General features: G+C 45.1%; 1 protein-coding gene across 1 annotated transcript in view; it reads left to right on the top strand.

Annotated features, from left to right (window-relative positions):
• Positions 1-6,174, top strand: part of CCBE1 (collagen and calcium binding EGF domains 1) — an 885,539-nt gene extending 879,365 nt beyond the window's left edge. The window contains exon 11 of the mRNA XM_078677273.1: positions 5,472-6,174. Coding sequence (XP_078533399.1) covers positions 5,472-5,705 — 234 coding nt within the window. The 3' untranslated portion in view covers positions 5,706-6,174. The remainder of the gene's footprint in view (positions 1-5,471) is intronic.
• Positions 6,175-14,376: the final 8,202 nt, after the last annotated feature.

Raw genomic sequence — 14,376 nt, 5'->3', positions numbered from 1 at the left:
ACATTTCTAAAATAATGTCACAAAAACAAAAGTGGTCTGTGTGGCTGTGTAAGAAGAAGCAGCCTAAAACACCTAATTTGCTAAACTTATTGCAAACCAAGGTGGGTCCAGAAGGGACATCTCTACAAATCAATAAACAACCCAAATCAGTATTATATACCATACAGTTAAGCACACTGACATAAAAATGTAAACAGTCAATGGACAAAGATGTAAAGAAAATAATTTTTGACATAGGAAGTCATACAGGGTCTAGAAACGACAGCATAGCTTAGACTACTATCTATTAATAGGAACTAGATAGCAGTGAATGACTGTAAATGATTCTGTCACTATCCCTTGCTTTAAAAGTATCAGTGATGGGCAAATAGGAAGTGAACAGTGACTGAAACCTTGTGCAGATAAATTATGCAGAGGCAAAACATAGGGAGAGAATGAAATATAATCAAAAGGACAGCATAAAAGAGTAACCAAACCCAGAAATAGCTAAACTAAAAACCATTTAATACCCTTCAATATTCTATTCTTTGCTGTTTTACTATTTTCATTTAGTGCTCAGTTTTACAACTCACCAAGTCAGTGAGAGGAGTGCAAATAGTTATTTGCTCATTTTACTCAGTATCTTTAAAATGGTCTTCATATGGTCAGGGGCCTGGCAGCACCATGAAAATAAGGTATATAGCACATTCACTAAGTACAATGGTCAGCAGTTAAATCTTTGTCATCATCAACATCTTGGTGGCTGTACATCAAGTTCTGTATTAAAAAGTCTACGGCTGATTGAAAGAAATGTCCCCCTATCATCTGCTGAGACACTCACATTGTAAGCACAGAATTTTCTTAATTTTCCCAAAATGTAAGTGTGTAAGAGCTGGAGACAGGAGTTTTACAAAGTTTATCTGGCCTGGAAGTTGTTCAGAAGTTGGAATAAGCATAAGGAAAGCACTGCTAAAAACCTACTACAGTAGGGTTTTCTGTTCTTACCACTATTTTCTTGTGTCAACCATTGGATTCCCATTTATTTTAGTCCTTAATGGAACAGTGTATGCTGAAATTTTATTTTTGATATTTGAATTTTTCAGTACACTACCTTTGAACAAATGACCATAACACTAAAAATTGTTTTATAAAAATGTTGGACGTATAATATGAAAAAACTAATATTATGGGTGTGAAAAGGTAAAACATTTTAGTAGTTCCATTCATAAATAGTTTCTTTCAACAATTTGCAATGATTTTCCCAGAAAGCATCGAAAAGAAGAGCAAAAAATAGATCAGCAGGCTTCGGCAATCGACCTACAGATTAATGTAACATTACAATTAAACGATTAGGAGCGCCCTATGTAAGTTCCGTCAGTGGAGAGGGAGTCCAAATGCAGGTTGAGTAAAGTCCTGGATTTATATGAAGTAATCAATGGCCAACAATAGCAGTATCGGACAATTTCAGCATTTTCATACCTTATTTTGCCAGGTCCCTGACAGTGCACAGGTACACTCATGCTAATTCTACATGTGTTTCCAGAAAATATTCAAGGTTTGTGACTTGTGTTTTCAATATTGTTCAAAGCAGCAGCTTACTAATATTACTGCAAATAATCTCTGTGACACCCTCTCACTTCTCATATGTGAGGTCCTGTTTTGATCTAAAAAAGCTTTTAATGGATGTTGCATGAAACAAATACAACATTTATCTGCAAAATGTCTGTAATAGACTCAGAAGAAAAAACAAGTGGTGCCCCACAATGCGAATACCAATATTAAACTCACAGAACTTCTAAATGGGAAGTGTCGTGAAGTAAACCTGAATATTAATACTCAGGTGCGAGAGAGGCGAGAGGTAAGAGGTTCTGATCTAGTTGGTACAACACTGTTATTAAAATCCTAACACAATTACTAACATAATGTTTTGCAAAGTGGATTGAAGAGGCTGGTCACAAAAGTTTTTTGTTAAAAAAGCGTATATACATTTTTTTATTTTTATTTCATACAGTTTGGTATCTTAATGTGTTAAAACGTAGATGAATACACATCTCAATACTTTTGACAATCAATACAAAGTTTATAAAATATAAAACAGAATACATAAAACAAGAATCAAAGAAATGTCGACGCGGCGGCGTTTGGGCCTTTTGGGGGGTCCAGTCCCACCTGGACCCCCAGGTGGGCGCAGACGGCTCGGAGAGCCCACCCCCGGCCACTCCTCCTCCTTTCCGGGGTCCGGTCCCACCTGGGCCCCTCGCACCGCTGAAGGTCTTCCTCAGGGCTCATTGGAGGGCAGCCCGGGGAGCCCACGCGGCCAGCACTCTTCTGTGCTGCCGCGGGAGCCGGCCGAGCACTTCTGGTCTGCCCGCTCCAGCGGGCAGACACGGCCGAGCGGTCCTGTCAGGACCTCGGGGGAGTGCGGTGGCACTCCCCCAGCCTTCTCCTCTTCGTCGGGGCCCGGGGATGGGGTCCCAGGCCCCTGGATTTCTTCGGGGGAGTGCAGCGGCACTCCCCCACTTCAAGGCCCGGGATGGGGTCCCGGGCCCCTGGATACCTTCGGGGGCGCGACGGCGCGCCCAATCACTCCACCACCTCGGGCCCAGAGATGGGGTTCCAGACCCCTCCTCCTCTCGATGGGGTTGCGCGACGGCACGCCCCATCGCCATTTTCATTGGGGCCAGGGTGGTCTCCTGGCACCCCATGGGGGCATTGTCACGGGGAGGCCGACGGCCATCCTCCTCGCAGGGGGTGGGTGCGACGGCACTCCCCTGTCTCCATCTTCGGTGGGGGCCAGGATGGGCTCCTGGCACCCCGCGGGGGCACCTTCACGGGGAAGTGCGACGGTGCACCCCGGCTTTAATTGTCCTCGGGGGTATCCCCGGGACCTGACCCTCCCCAGGGGCATCTCTGAGACCGGCGGCGGAGCCCCACGCGCTTCGTCATCGGTCTTCTTAGGGGTCAATGGTCGCCTAACTTCCGAGGGCCATATCTCAGCCCCTAGGGGTCCGATCTGCCCAATTTTCATGTCTTCTTGCTCCTGGTGGTGTCCCCCAGCCACTGGGAGCACTCTCCTTCATACTCCAGGTCTCCAAGAGGGTGCATTCTGCACGGAGTGGTTTTCACTGCCTCCCTGAGTCTCTCTTCTCCCGGCGCAGAGGCCTCTTCTTCAATGCACCGGTCCTGGGCTCTTCTTCTGGCGCTGTTAGAGGCCTGGGGGCAGTCAGGGGTGTCCTCCTTCCAACTGCCCATTGCGCCAGGCTCCAACACCTTTCGCCTCAGCAGACCACACACCAGAGAGAGCTTCTCTTCCTGTGCAAGTACTTTTTAAAAGTTGAGTAGGGGGCTGGCTGGAAGTCCCTGTGTGTCCTATCAAACAGTGACACATCCCTGCCCCTGCTCCCTCCTTCTTGTTAAGCCCCTGGGTTGTTCAAAATGGAGTCGTCCAGTGTCTCTGGCCACATGGCCTCTGAAACCTAACTCCTTTCCCCCTCACTGCCTTCCCTCCTTGGTGCAGTCTGGTGCCTGGCACCCAGTGACTGCTGCTAATGGATGAGCCTGTAGCCCCACCCATCTTCTTCTTTGTGGATAGGAGGCCTTAGCTTGTGGAAGAAAGGTTATCAATCCATCCAGCTGAGGTCAACCCTCAGCCTGGGTCTGGTCATGGCTGGCTCAGAGAAATATGACAGTTCTGTATGACCCAAAAGCAGTACAAATAGGACTTAGGACTCTGCAGACTACTTATTTTCACATCCGCTATACTGGACCTTAGTGCGTGTCTTGAATCTGTAGGCCTTGTGGAAGTTACTCTAGCCATGGGTTCCACCTCCCCATAAGGGAATAATGAAGTGAAAAACACAGTATAACACACTGACTTTCCCTGGCATGTTTCCTTCCAGTGTAAAGCCCATGTCACCACCCAGTTCTGCATAGGTCCTGCCACACCATTCAGTTTGTACCTGCTCCTGGACTGTGCACGCTAGAAATCTCCCCTGCGCAGCCCCTACACGTGTGCACATGCATGTACACATGTGTCTGCATGTAAACAGTGCGGTGCCCCATACTTCAGCTGCTGCGAAGCGGCCTAGTCAAGCCAGGGGGACACCAGTAAAATCTCCATGCAGTCTCCCTCATTATGAGTTCACTGTGGATGAGTCCCAGATTATGAGGCTCCCCCACACTAAAAGTTCAACAATTAGGTGCCCAAAAAGCAAAAAATCCGGGCGGCCCCTAGTGTCATAACCACCTTCTAACACATAGATACCCTAAAGTTAAATCATTGAACCTCATAATTATATTTATCTATGACACTGTAAATTACAGAGTGCTACTGACAGCAGTCTCAGGGTGGGTTATGTGACCAGATGAACAAGACAGGATTTGTAGCTGAAGGAGGTTTTACTAATCCATAAGAGTACTTGTGATTGTTTAGGGCACAGCCTTGACTTGGGGCCTTCATCTGTGTAAGTTAGTGTTTTATTTTAACACAAGGGCTTAGCAATTGTAATGATGTTCTCACTAATGTAGATGACAAAACCATTCTTTTTAGTGTCTAAATGATGTTATGATAACCCAATATTGGATTGAAATCTTGAATGAATCAAAGAAAACCAGCACAAAAAACAACATTATACATATACGATAACATACATGCCTATTGAAAGACCTTCATAAAGATGACTTTCCTAAACTATTAAAGGGGACATTGAGTGTAGAGAGTGTTAAGAAAGTACAGTTCTCTTTACCCTGTCATGTATGTCTAACAATAGCCAACAATGACATTCAATAATGTTTCTTTGTTCGATGATGGCTACTGTTTCTTATGCATTTTGACATGATTCACCGGATAGCCCTTTTGCAGATCTAAAGCATTTTCCTATTATGAAGAGAGAGTCCTGAATCCAAAACGTTCAAATCTACTCTTGAGACTTCTTGTAAAGGGACATTAGAGGATTAATCATGCAGAACATCCTATGAATAATATGATATGATGCTTGAATAATGCAAGAGTAGTTCTGCATTTAGCACTATTTTTAGGCTCAGAAAATGCCCCACCAAGACCAAAACAGATGCAAGGATGCATTTTGCATTAGGAAATAGCGCTAAATGCTGCAGAACATGAATAGTGAGCAGGAGCGGTCGTTCGCACTCGCTAAATGTGCTTTTCCTGAAAGATGTTCCCTCACAAATTACTCCACAAGGAGGCATAATGGCTTAATTATCAGTATTTCACCTCAAAGAGTAATGCGGGATTACTGAAATTACTCCAATTACTCCAACATACTCGAAATTCTGCCCAGGCCAATTTATCACCCTAGGTCTGATAATATAATTTATGTTTGATAATATACTTCATGTTTTATTTTGTCCGCATGCAAGATGTAATCCTCAGTCTATTATACCCACACTCTGCAGTCCTGCAGATAGATCATAGAGTCAGTTGCCAGTGTGGTCCCCACATGCTGAATAAACCATGGTTTATTTATTTCCAGGGCCCGCCTGGTTCCTTTGATTTCCTTCTCCTCATGATGGCGGACATCAGGAATGACATTGCTGAACTTCAGGAGAAAGTGTATGGCCACCGGACACATTCCTCGACAGAGGAGTTTCCCTTTCCTGGGGAACTTACAAACTATCAAGATACAGTAGACTTTGGATCTGGAGAGGACTATAAAAAAAGAACTGTGCCAAAGGACTCACGAACAGACAAAAAACATCAGCACTAACTGCTTTGGCTGAAGCGAACTGTATTTTTTCAAAGATGTACAATGTATAAAAAAAATGCACTGATGAATGTAAAATATGTATATTATTTTCCAATCTTTTCCTTACCTATTGCAATGTATCATGCTTTACCATCGTCTGTGTAGTCCTATAGTTACCTGTAGTTTATTTTAGTGATAATCCCTGTTAAGTTGCATATTTGGGGTACATGTAGAAGGAAAGTAAGAAACAATCTTATCACATTGGACCAATTTTGCATAAATGTTATAATCTGTTTACAATTGACAATGGCCCATATACACATACTAACCAATTAAATAAGCGAAGCAATATTAGTGCTAAACAGTGGTGTCCACTGCTTCCTAAAACATTTATCAAGCTCAGTGGAAGACATTGCTGTCAGTCATTCAATTTTGTTTAAGATCCATGAAATTCCACAAATATGTATTAAAACATGTACCAATACCCTCAGAGCTGCTCGTTAACTGTTTATAGAGTCCTCCAATACTTCAGTATGGTTTCAGACTGCATAGAGAAAAAGAGAAATTACATATTATATGTCTGCAGATACGTGTATTCCTAATTAGGGATATAAAAGTGTTCCAGATGCTTGGTAATTTATGATTGTCTGCTCAGTAGTGATAGAGCACTGGGGCCCTTTGTCCAAATCTCCTTGCAACTGAGCTTTCTAGTTGCCTGAAGAATAAACAGCCGCGGCCGGTAGTAGGTATAACTGCAGGGCGGTGATGAGGGGAGGGGGAGGGGCAGGGTGGGGGGTAGTAATGTATGGTTACGGACTTTAACAGGTAAGTAAACATATAAATAAATAAAACGAATTTCGTTGTGTGCATTGAATCACCAAATGTGATGCAGTGCGCGCAACAAAATTTGTTTTATTTATTTAAATGTTTACTTACCTGTTGAAGTCCATAATCCATACATTACTACCCCCCACCCTGCCCCTCCCCCTCACCACGTCACCGTCCTGCAGTTACACCTACTACCAGCCGTGGCTGTGAATAAAGAGGAGTTAGCAACATCCACAAATTCATTTTACAGTGTAACCCATTTGGCCACACAGTGAGGACTCAACGTGGGCAGATGCGATTGAGTATAAATAATTCAGAGCCAAGATTATTATTATTATTATTATTATTATTATTATTATTAATTTAATTTATAGAGCGCGTAGTCACCCATGGGTATCCCAGCGCTAAGATTAATACAACTGAGGTTCAGCAAGGGGGAGGGCCTGGGACGGGATTTTAGGGGAAAAGGTGTGTTTTCAGTCGCTTCCTGAACTGTAGGTAGTTGGGTTCAGATCTTAAGTCAAGAGGAAGGATGTTCCAGAGGCGTGCAGTGTGGACCGAGAAGCGCCTTCCACCTGTTCGGGCTTTCTTGATTCTGGGGATGACGATGAAATTTTCCTGGTCGGATCGAAGGGATCTGGGGGCTTTATATGGCTTAATAAATTTTTGTAGGCTTGGGGGGTCTTTGTTTTGGAGCAATCTGTGCGCCAGGCAGAGGGCCTTAAATTTCACACGCTCTCTTACCGGGAGCCAATGGAGGCGCTTCAGCGCTGGTTTGGCTGAGGCTCTGACAGATGTATTAGTAAGGATCCGAGCGGCAGCGTTTTGGACCCTTTGTAATTTGTTCAGAGTAGCCTCCGGCGCTCCTAGATAGATGGCGTTACTGAAGTCGAGCCTAGAGAGTATAAGGCCTTGGATCAGCAATTTTTGAGAATTGGGGGGAAGTAGGGGGAGAATCTTTCGCATTGACCTGAGAAGCCCAAAGCAGGTCCCGGCTACCTTTTTTGCTTGTGTTGCAAATGTAAGGTCTTTGTCGAGCCAGATACCTAGGCTTTTTACCTCTGGTTTCGGGTCTGGGAGCGGACCTAGAGAGGATGGCCAGATGTTCTGTAACAGGGAGGGCCCCTTTTGGCCAAGGAGGAGAATATCAGTCTTTGAACCGTTCAGTTTCAAAGATGATTTGTTCATCCATCCTTGTATCTGCGAGAGACAATTGTACAGATCCGCAGGTTGTTGGCTGGGGTGAGAAAGGGACACCACTAGTTGTGTGTCGTCAGCGTAGCTGACGATGCTCACTCCAAACGGGATAACAACCTCCTCCAATGGGGACATGTAGATATTAAATAAAGTGGGGCTCAGGGAGGAGCCCTGGGGCACGCCACATTGGAGGGGGGTGTCGGAGGAGCGGGTGTTACTCTCCCAAATTTGAAAAGAGCGGTGACTCAAAAAGGACGATAGCCAGGAAAGCGCGGTCCCTTCAACACCTACAGTCCTGAGTCGTTGGATTAGGAGCTGGTGGTTGACGGTGTCGAAGGCCGCACTAAGGTCGAGGAGGATCACTGCCACTGATCCTCCTTCGTCTAACAGTGCTCTGGCCTCCTTCACTGCCATAAGGAGGGCGATGTCAGTGCCCTGTCCAGGGCGGAATCCCATCTGCGAGCTTTTAAGCCAGTTATTGCTCTCCAGAAATTGTGAAAGTTTCCTGTTCACAAGTTTTTCCGCGATCTTACTCGTTCCCGGGAGGAGGGAGATTGGTCTGTAATTTGCCAGGTCGGCAGGGTCCAAGGAGTTTTTTTTTAATAATGCTTTGATCACTGCCGCCTTCCAACTGGGTGGGACAACTCCCTGTTGAAGAGAGGCGTTAATAAGATGGGTGAGGGGGAGCGCGATCGAGGGTGCGACTTTTTTTAGAATTCGTAAGGGGGCAGGATCCCTAGGTGATCCGCTTTTAATTAAATTCAGCGTATTTTCGACCTCTTCTGTTGTCACTTGTCCCCAAGAGGTGAGACATGGGAGGATCGGCGGATTATTGGATTCTTTTTCCTCGTTTAAATTTGTAGCCGGGATGGAGTCAAGGATTTTTTGAATTTTCTCCTGAAAGAAGTTGGCTAGTTTAAGGCATTTTTCCTTGTCTGCCTTGGGATCTGGTGAGTCTGTCGGTCCGGGGTCGGGGATTTTAAGGAGTTCTTTTAAAATAGTAAATGATTCCTTGCTGGAGCTAGCAGAACGTTCTATTCTTTCTTGAAAGAACAGACTTTTGGTGTTCCGAAGGGCGGTTTTATAATTTTGTAGTGCGGTATGGTAGACATCCTTTTTTTCGTTGGTTTTGTCCCTCCTCCAGGAGCGCTCAGTTCTCTTACATTCGTGTCGTAGAGATTTGAGTGCTGGGGTGTACCAGGGACCGGGGGTCACTCTTTTCGTTTGTTTGAGAGTGGAGGTATTGGGAAGGAGTTTGTCCAATGAGGATATGATCCAGGAGTTAAATTGTTCGTCGGCCACCACTGGGTCCATGGAGAGCACAGGTGCGGAATCTGAGAGCACACTAGCCCATTCACCTGGTGCAAGCTTATGCCAGCGTCGATCTGTCACACGGATTTTCGGGGGTTGAGGGGGTGCTGTGACTAGGTGCCAAGAGAACGGGACTAGGAAGTGATCTGTCCACGGGAAAGGGATGGGAGGGCCCGAGGTAATATCCATGATGTTGGTAAAAACGGGGTCCAATAAGTGTCCCTTATCATGGGTTGGTTCGTTGCTGGTCATTCGGATGTTAAATGACCTAAGGTCCTGAAGGAGATTCGACGCAGAGGGGTCTGTGGGGTCATTAAGGTGAAGGTTCAAATCGCCTACAAGGAGGAAGTTCGAGGCGGTGGATGCTAATTGAGACACCGCATCCGTGAGGGCGTTGAGGAAGTTCCCTGGTGTCCCCGGAGGGCGGTAAATCAGCAGTCCTGAGAGGGAGTGTACCGGGGAAATTTGGAGGGCAAAGTGGCAGCTTTCACAATCATCAACATTGGCATTACTGGTCCGACAAACCAGGTATCCTCTGTAAATGATTGCCAGCCCCCCTCCTCTCCTTTTGGGCCTATGTAGGGTTTGAATGAGATAGCCTGGGGGTAGAGTGCTGACGATATCAGAGTCCGTGCTATCAGAGAGCCAGGTTTCTGTGAGAAACAAAGCATCCAGGCCGTAATCCAATATCAACAGGTTTATTTCATGCGCGTGCTTAGGAAGGGAGCGGCAGTTAAGGAGGCCGAACTCGAGTCCTGATTTTCGCGAGCACTGTTCGGCTGGGTTGCATCGTGCACAGTTAATAAAGGGTTTACCGTCAGTATTGATGTAGTGGCATTCCTGATTTTTTTCCTGATGGAGGGCCCAGAGCATATCCCTGGTATACACCAGACTATCATGTGGCAAATCCGGCAGAGTACCTGGGCCTGGGTCCGGCTGGGCCCGGACGGGCCCAGATGGGCTTGCCTTAGGCGCTGGCGGCGCGCCCGCTGCGCCCGTCCGCACATGGTTTTATACAGGAAGAGGGCGGGGGGCGTGGCCTCCGGAAGTGGGCGTGGCCTGTAAACAGCCTCGCAGGTAAGGAGAAGAGTGCAATTCTTAAAATCAATTCACACACAAAATAGTTAAAATACAGCAAAATACAGACAGAGCTCCCGGCTGTGCATCAGGAGTATGGGATCAGGGAAGCGCTGGGCGTCGGCGCTTTATGTAGTCAAAGGGGGCGTGGCCTCCGGAAGTGGCCTCCGGAAGTGGGCGTGGCCTGTAAACAGCCTCGCTCGCTAGTGGTGGTGCTGGCGGTTTCTAACCCCGTGGCAGCATTCAGATCGGCTGCCCGGGTGTTTTAAGATGTAGAATGAGTGCCCCAACCAGCCTGGCAGGTAAGGAGAAGAGTGCAATTCTTAAAATCAATTCACACACAAAATAGTTAAAATACAGCAAAATACAGACAGAGCTCCCAGCTGTGCCTCAGGAGTATGGGATCAGGGAAGCGCTGGGCGTCGGCGCTTTATGTGGTCAAAGGGGGCGTGGCCTCCAGAAGTGGGCGTGGCCTGTAAACAGCCTCGCTCGCTAGTGGTGGTGCTGGCAGTTTCTAACCCCGTGGCAGCATTCAGATCGGCTGCCCGGGTGTTTTAAGATGTAGAATGAGTGCCCCAACCAGCCTGGCAGGTAAGGAGAAGAGTGCAATTCTTAAAATCAATTCACACACAAAATAGTTAAAATACAGCAAAATACAGACAGAGCTCCCGGCTGTGCATCAGGAGTATGGGATCAGGGAAGCGCTGGGCGTCGGCGCTTTATGTAGTCAAAGGGGGCGTGGCCTCCGGAAGTGGGCGTGGCCTGTAAACAGCCTCGCTCGCTAGTGGTGGTGCTGGCGGTTTCTAACCCCGTGGCAGCATTCAGATCGGCTGCCCGGGTGTTTTAAGATGTAGAATGAGTGCCCCAACCAGCCTGGCAGGTAAGGAGAAGAGTGCAATTCTTAAAATCAATTCACACACAAAATAGTTAAAATACAGCAAAATACAGATAGAGCTCCCGGCTGTGCCTCAGGAGTATGGGATCAGGGAAGCGCTGGGCGTCGGCGCTTTATGTAGTCAAAGGGGGCATGGCCTCCGGAAGTGGGCGTGGCCTGTAAACAGCCTCGCTCGCTAGTGGTGGTGCTGGCGGTTTCTAACCCCGTGGCAGCATTCAGATCGGCAGCCCGGGTGTTTTAAGATGTAGAATGAGTGCCCCAACCAGCCTGGCAGGTAAGGAGAAGAGTGCAATTCTTAAAATCAATTCACACACAAAATAGTTAAAATACAGCAAAATACAGACAGAGCTCCCGGCTGTGCCTCAGGAGTATGGGATCAGGGAAGCGCTGGGCGTCGGCGCTTTATGTAGTCAAAGGGGGCGTGGCCTCCGGAAGTGGGCGTGGCCTGTAAACAGCCTCGCTCGCTAGTGGTGGTGCTGGCGTTTTCTAACCCCGTGGCAGCATTCAGATCGGCTGCCCGGGTGTTTTAAGATGTAGAATGAGTGCCCCAACCAGCCTGGCAGGTAAGGAGAAGAGTGCAATTCTTAAAATCAATTCACACACAAAATAGTTAAAATACAGCAAAATACAGACAGAGCTCCCGGCTGTGCTTCAGGAGTATGGGATCTACACCAGTTTTAAGAATACATTGTAAAAATACAAATTCATTACTGACAGACCAAGCCATCTGACAAAATTAAGCCTTAACAACATGAAAAAACAACATATTCAGTAATGGCAATGCAGAAAATTAGGAACAGAATTTGATTATCAGAATATAATTTGAGCTCTATTTGCCTATGAATAAGTAACACCAGATAATTTAACGAAGTCTAACCTAGTCATATGAGTGGGAAAACCCTAAGCTGCTAGAATAAAGGAGAAGTGTGTCAGCATTGTGGAGACCTTCAGTAGAAGTTGTTTCAAGTTTAAGCTACGCAACAGAGAAAAAGCAAAGAAGTCTGTGCCCCTCAAGTCTAAAAAGAATCTGTTTGAAGCTAAGGTGTTATAACCAATTAAACCCACAAAAGAGCATTTGAGAATCCTATATCATGTCTGAAGGCTCTTCCACCTTCTCAGTGTGAAACTATGGCAACCACACTTGAAAAATCCCCTATTCTGAGCCATCCCTTGGAATTTCCTTGGATTCTTTCTGTCTCCAGATACAGCATGGGCAGTGGTCCTCCCTTTATTCATTAGTGCTTCTCGTCCTTGCCAACAATACTCCTCCAGAGCCTCACTTTCTTTTATATCCATTGTGCCTTTAAGTAACTATGAGATCATCCGAATGTACCTGGAGAGGAGATAAAAACATTGCAACCCAAGCAAGTTTTCACGTTGAAGGTTAAACATTAAAATCCAAATGCATAAGTCCTTTGGTCAAATTAACGTAGCAATCGTTCACTACACATTTAAATGCATGGCTTTGGATACATATACAGTCATAATGTACATGCTGATTACCATATAAATTAACGCACGACTATACAGGAATTAGCAATATTATTCAAAGCACCCAAATACAGATATATATGAGTACTGCAATTCGGTGACACAGTAAAGAAAACATTATTATGCACATTCATATTTTTTAGGGGGAGTTTTATATAGCCCAAACTCGACTGAAGGTATCAGAGCACTTTACTTGAGCCCCTGTTGCGTTACAGATGGACACATTCATTTTGTTAGGCAATGGGAGATTAAGTGATTTTCTCAGAATCACAGGATGTTGAGCATCCCTGCTGAGGCTCGAACCGGTTCCCAAGCTTCGAGGTCAACTGCTCTAGACAGTAAATGCCGCTTTTATATCTGTTCAAGTTTACCACATTACATTAATGATATTAAATCACACAAATACTTGAGACCATGTACACTCATATATGGCATGGGCAAAATGAAAAATTGTGCAGCCAAAATTAAGCTGCTCCAGTCCCCCTTTTGATGGCCATCACAACTTAAGATCTAATCTCATCAGATGGTCCAGCTAAAACCTTGTCGGTTTTTAGCATCTTTTGTCTAGATTCTTCCAGACGTTTCATGTCTTCATAACATCTACTTTGACTCACCTCTAGGTCTAAATCTGCTCTCTTTCTCTTCACTCACTGACTTTCATGCACCTATATCCCTTAAAGATCACAACTAAGATGATTACATCAGCGGCAATTAACACAAGGGCTTCAAAATAAAACCCAAAATTCCACTTCCCAAATTTCCAAACCATTTCAGGTAACTTCCCAAGTACTTGTTGCTTCTAACTCCTGCAAATCCCTGTGCAAGTCAGAAGTGTTTGTAATAAACTTCTTCAAATCAGTACTCTTGTCAGGACTGTAGGAGTAACATTACTGGACCCTTAACATCTGACATGCTCCACCCTCTTTTGCGAGCAGGATGTCTAACGTAAGGCAGTTTTGCAAGACCATAGACCTGACATCCACCAATTCCATATCTATAAACAATAAAGCTCCTGCTATACTAGTCGCCAACCTATCCATTATAGTGGACAACTCTCTAATCTTAATATCATTCAGAATCACACCCATCATTGCACCAAAATATCTCCCACTACTTCTCCAGCACCAACACCTCACTTAGGCCTGGAATTATGTTGCCACACAAGGTCAATGAGATGTTACACAGGATAAATGTTTGAGAAACTATACCTAGGTAGCAAGTACCATACTAACCTCTGGGCAACATGAAATAAGCATGTGCTTCACAAATATAGAAGACTCTAGGAATAACAGTATCATCACCCATCAAAAATAGATTCCAATTTCCCCTAACTTCAAACATATGTTCATACTCACTGTTTCCCGCAAAATAATTGTCAAATGAAGACTGTTCCACAAATATACATAACTTCCCTTTATGTTTCCAATCTAGAGTGATTGCTGCTTGATTTCCTGACACTAAATGCACTATTTCCTCTTTAGTCCACTTAGACCACTTTTGTTCATTCTTAATATTTTTGTCTGTTTTTGACTTAGATTACAAATGTATTCTCCTGTCTCTAACCAAATGTAAAAATGTCTTCTCAACCGCTGTTAGAAGGCAAATAAATACTACAGTTAACACCATACGTCAATGGACTATGGTGATAAATAATAGGTAATACCCTTGGTAGCTGACCCAGGCAGTTGCGTACAAACATAGCAATCCCTGGCATCCATAGTATCAACATACTAACAATTAACTATCAATATACTGATAAAGCAATTTAAATTAAGCATTTGCAAAATAATTGTCTCTAGATGTATATATGTGTAGCTCTGCCTCATCTAATGAATAGAAGCCGTTACCTCTTGGGTATGAGGATTTAGAAATGATTATAGACTTAGCCTCCAA

The sequence above is a fragment of the Lissotriton helveticus genome, chromosome 2_1 (assembly GCF_964261635.1).
Source record: "Lissotriton helveticus chromosome 2_1, aLisHel1.1, whole genome shotgun sequence".
NCBI classification, from domain to species: Eukaryota; Metazoa; Chordata; class Amphibia; order Caudata; family Salamandridae; genus Lissotriton; species Lissotriton helveticus.
The sequence above is the reverse complement of the archived record's forward strand: the minus strand, read 5'-3'. Positions and strand labels throughout refer to the sequence as shown.